Raw genomic sequence first — 1,669 nt, 5'->3', positions numbered from 1 at the left:
ATTAAACGAAATAAACATTTGAAATATATGAGTTTGTATGTAATGTATGAATATAATATACAAGTTTCACTTTTTAAATGGAATTACTGAAATCAATCTACTTTTTCATGATATTCTAATTTTATGACCAGCACCTGTATAATCCTTGAGAAAATAAGTTTCAGATCAATTCTTCGAGCACGAGGACAGAAATATTCTGAGGAGTTTAGAAACTGATGGAAGTTACTGATGAACTCCAAACTGAATGAATCTGGACTCCAGTTCGGTTCTGACCCGGTTTCTCCCTCCCAGTAGTAGTATCCTCGGCTCAGATGGGAGTGGTTGATCTTCTCCCTCTGATTGGTCCTCATGAAGACTCCGGTCTTACGGGTCTGCTTGGTCAGGCGGTCGTGGATGTCAGCGATGATGGTGAAGTTGGTGCCTTGTGGGTAGCAGAGACCCACACTGATCCAGTCATTTCTGAGACCAAACAAACAAACAAATGTAAACAAAACAGTTTTCACTTGGCTGCATGTTTTTCCCTGATTGATTGATTGATTCAAATGCAGCCAGACGATTATTTGGATATATTTAGTGATGTAAATTTCTCTGTCAGACACAGATGAAGTGGTTTGGAAAAGAATAATTATTAAACATAATGAAGGGATTCTAACAATAATTTACTGAGTTTTATTTTATACGCTCTGTGGAGGAAGGGGCGGCTGAGGGAAAGAGGGTTCACCAAGTACAGGTCCCTGGTCCATCTCAGGGCCGCAGACAGTACAAAGCTCGGGTATTCTGTTTTATTTGCTTAAATCACTTTTATTTAATAACTGGTTGTAAAATCTGAAATATGATCTAAATAAAGCTGGAAAATTCAAACTGTAACCACTTCATTGAGACAAATGAGACCAAAGAGAACAAAATATAAAATATCTTATGTTTATACTTTCTGCATATTAGTTATAATTATTACACAATTTATGAATAACTTGTTAAAAGAATGTTTTTTTCTTTGTTGAGTCTGAAACAAGATCTGAAGAATCAGATAAATGAAAGAGGTTCGAGGTTAGTTTATTAATCCTAATGAATGTTTAACCTGAAAAATCAAAGAATTGTTTCGAAGTGATGAGATTCAGCCACTCAGCTGTTTGACCTGTGGATGGGGCCAGTCAATGTGGAAATAATTTTTCTTATTGTCCTCGATAGACACAACTCAGGCCATGCTGCTTAACTAAAGGATGCTTGGAATTTAAAGCAGCCATCATGTGGTTTAAATAATCCAGAGCCACACGGTAAAACCGTGTAAAGGGAAGAGGCTGCAGGAGCTCAGTTCTCCTGTCAACCAACACCATCTGTTTTTAAAAACATAGTTCATGTCTTCATATAAAAACATTAACCTGACACCTTCTGGCAAAACTCAACAAAAGCTGATTATATGCGAACAGCGGGTCACTCTGAATCGGACTCCTGGTTCCTCTTTCGTGTACGAAGGGACAAAAACACGCTGTAGCTGTAGGACATGGGAAATCCAAAATCAACTGGACTTCTGTTCTGTAGCTGAAGACGTTTCTCAGCTTGAAAAAACAAGAACAACTCGAGAAGAACAGTTAAACAACAACAAGCAGAAGAACAGATGGAAAAACACTGAAACTTTCTCCAAACACAACATCCCGGTCCATTTCAGACC

The 1,669-nt window shown here is 37.9% G+C and overlaps 1 protein-coding gene across 1 annotated transcript in view; it reads right to left on the bottom strand.

The window, feature by feature from the left end:
• LOC108251361 (cell migration-inducing and hyaluronan-binding protein) overlaps positions 1-1,669 on the bottom strand; it is a gene marked incomplete at its 3' end in the record, with an annotated part of 47,937 nt that overhangs the window by 5,320 nt on the left and 40,948 nt on the right. The window contains 1 exon segment of the mRNA XM_037979644.1: positions 274-459. Coding sequence (XP_037835572.1) covers positions 274-459 — 186 coding nt within the window.

Source organism: Kryptolebias marmoratus, linkage group LG15, assembly GCF_001649575.2.
Source record: "Kryptolebias marmoratus isolate JLee-2015 linkage group LG15, ASM164957v2, whole genome shotgun sequence".
NCBI classification, from domain to species: Eukaryota; Metazoa; Chordata; class Actinopteri; order Cyprinodontiformes; family Rivulidae; genus Kryptolebias; species Kryptolebias marmoratus.
This window is presented reverse-complemented; position numbering and strand designations above follow the sequence as displayed.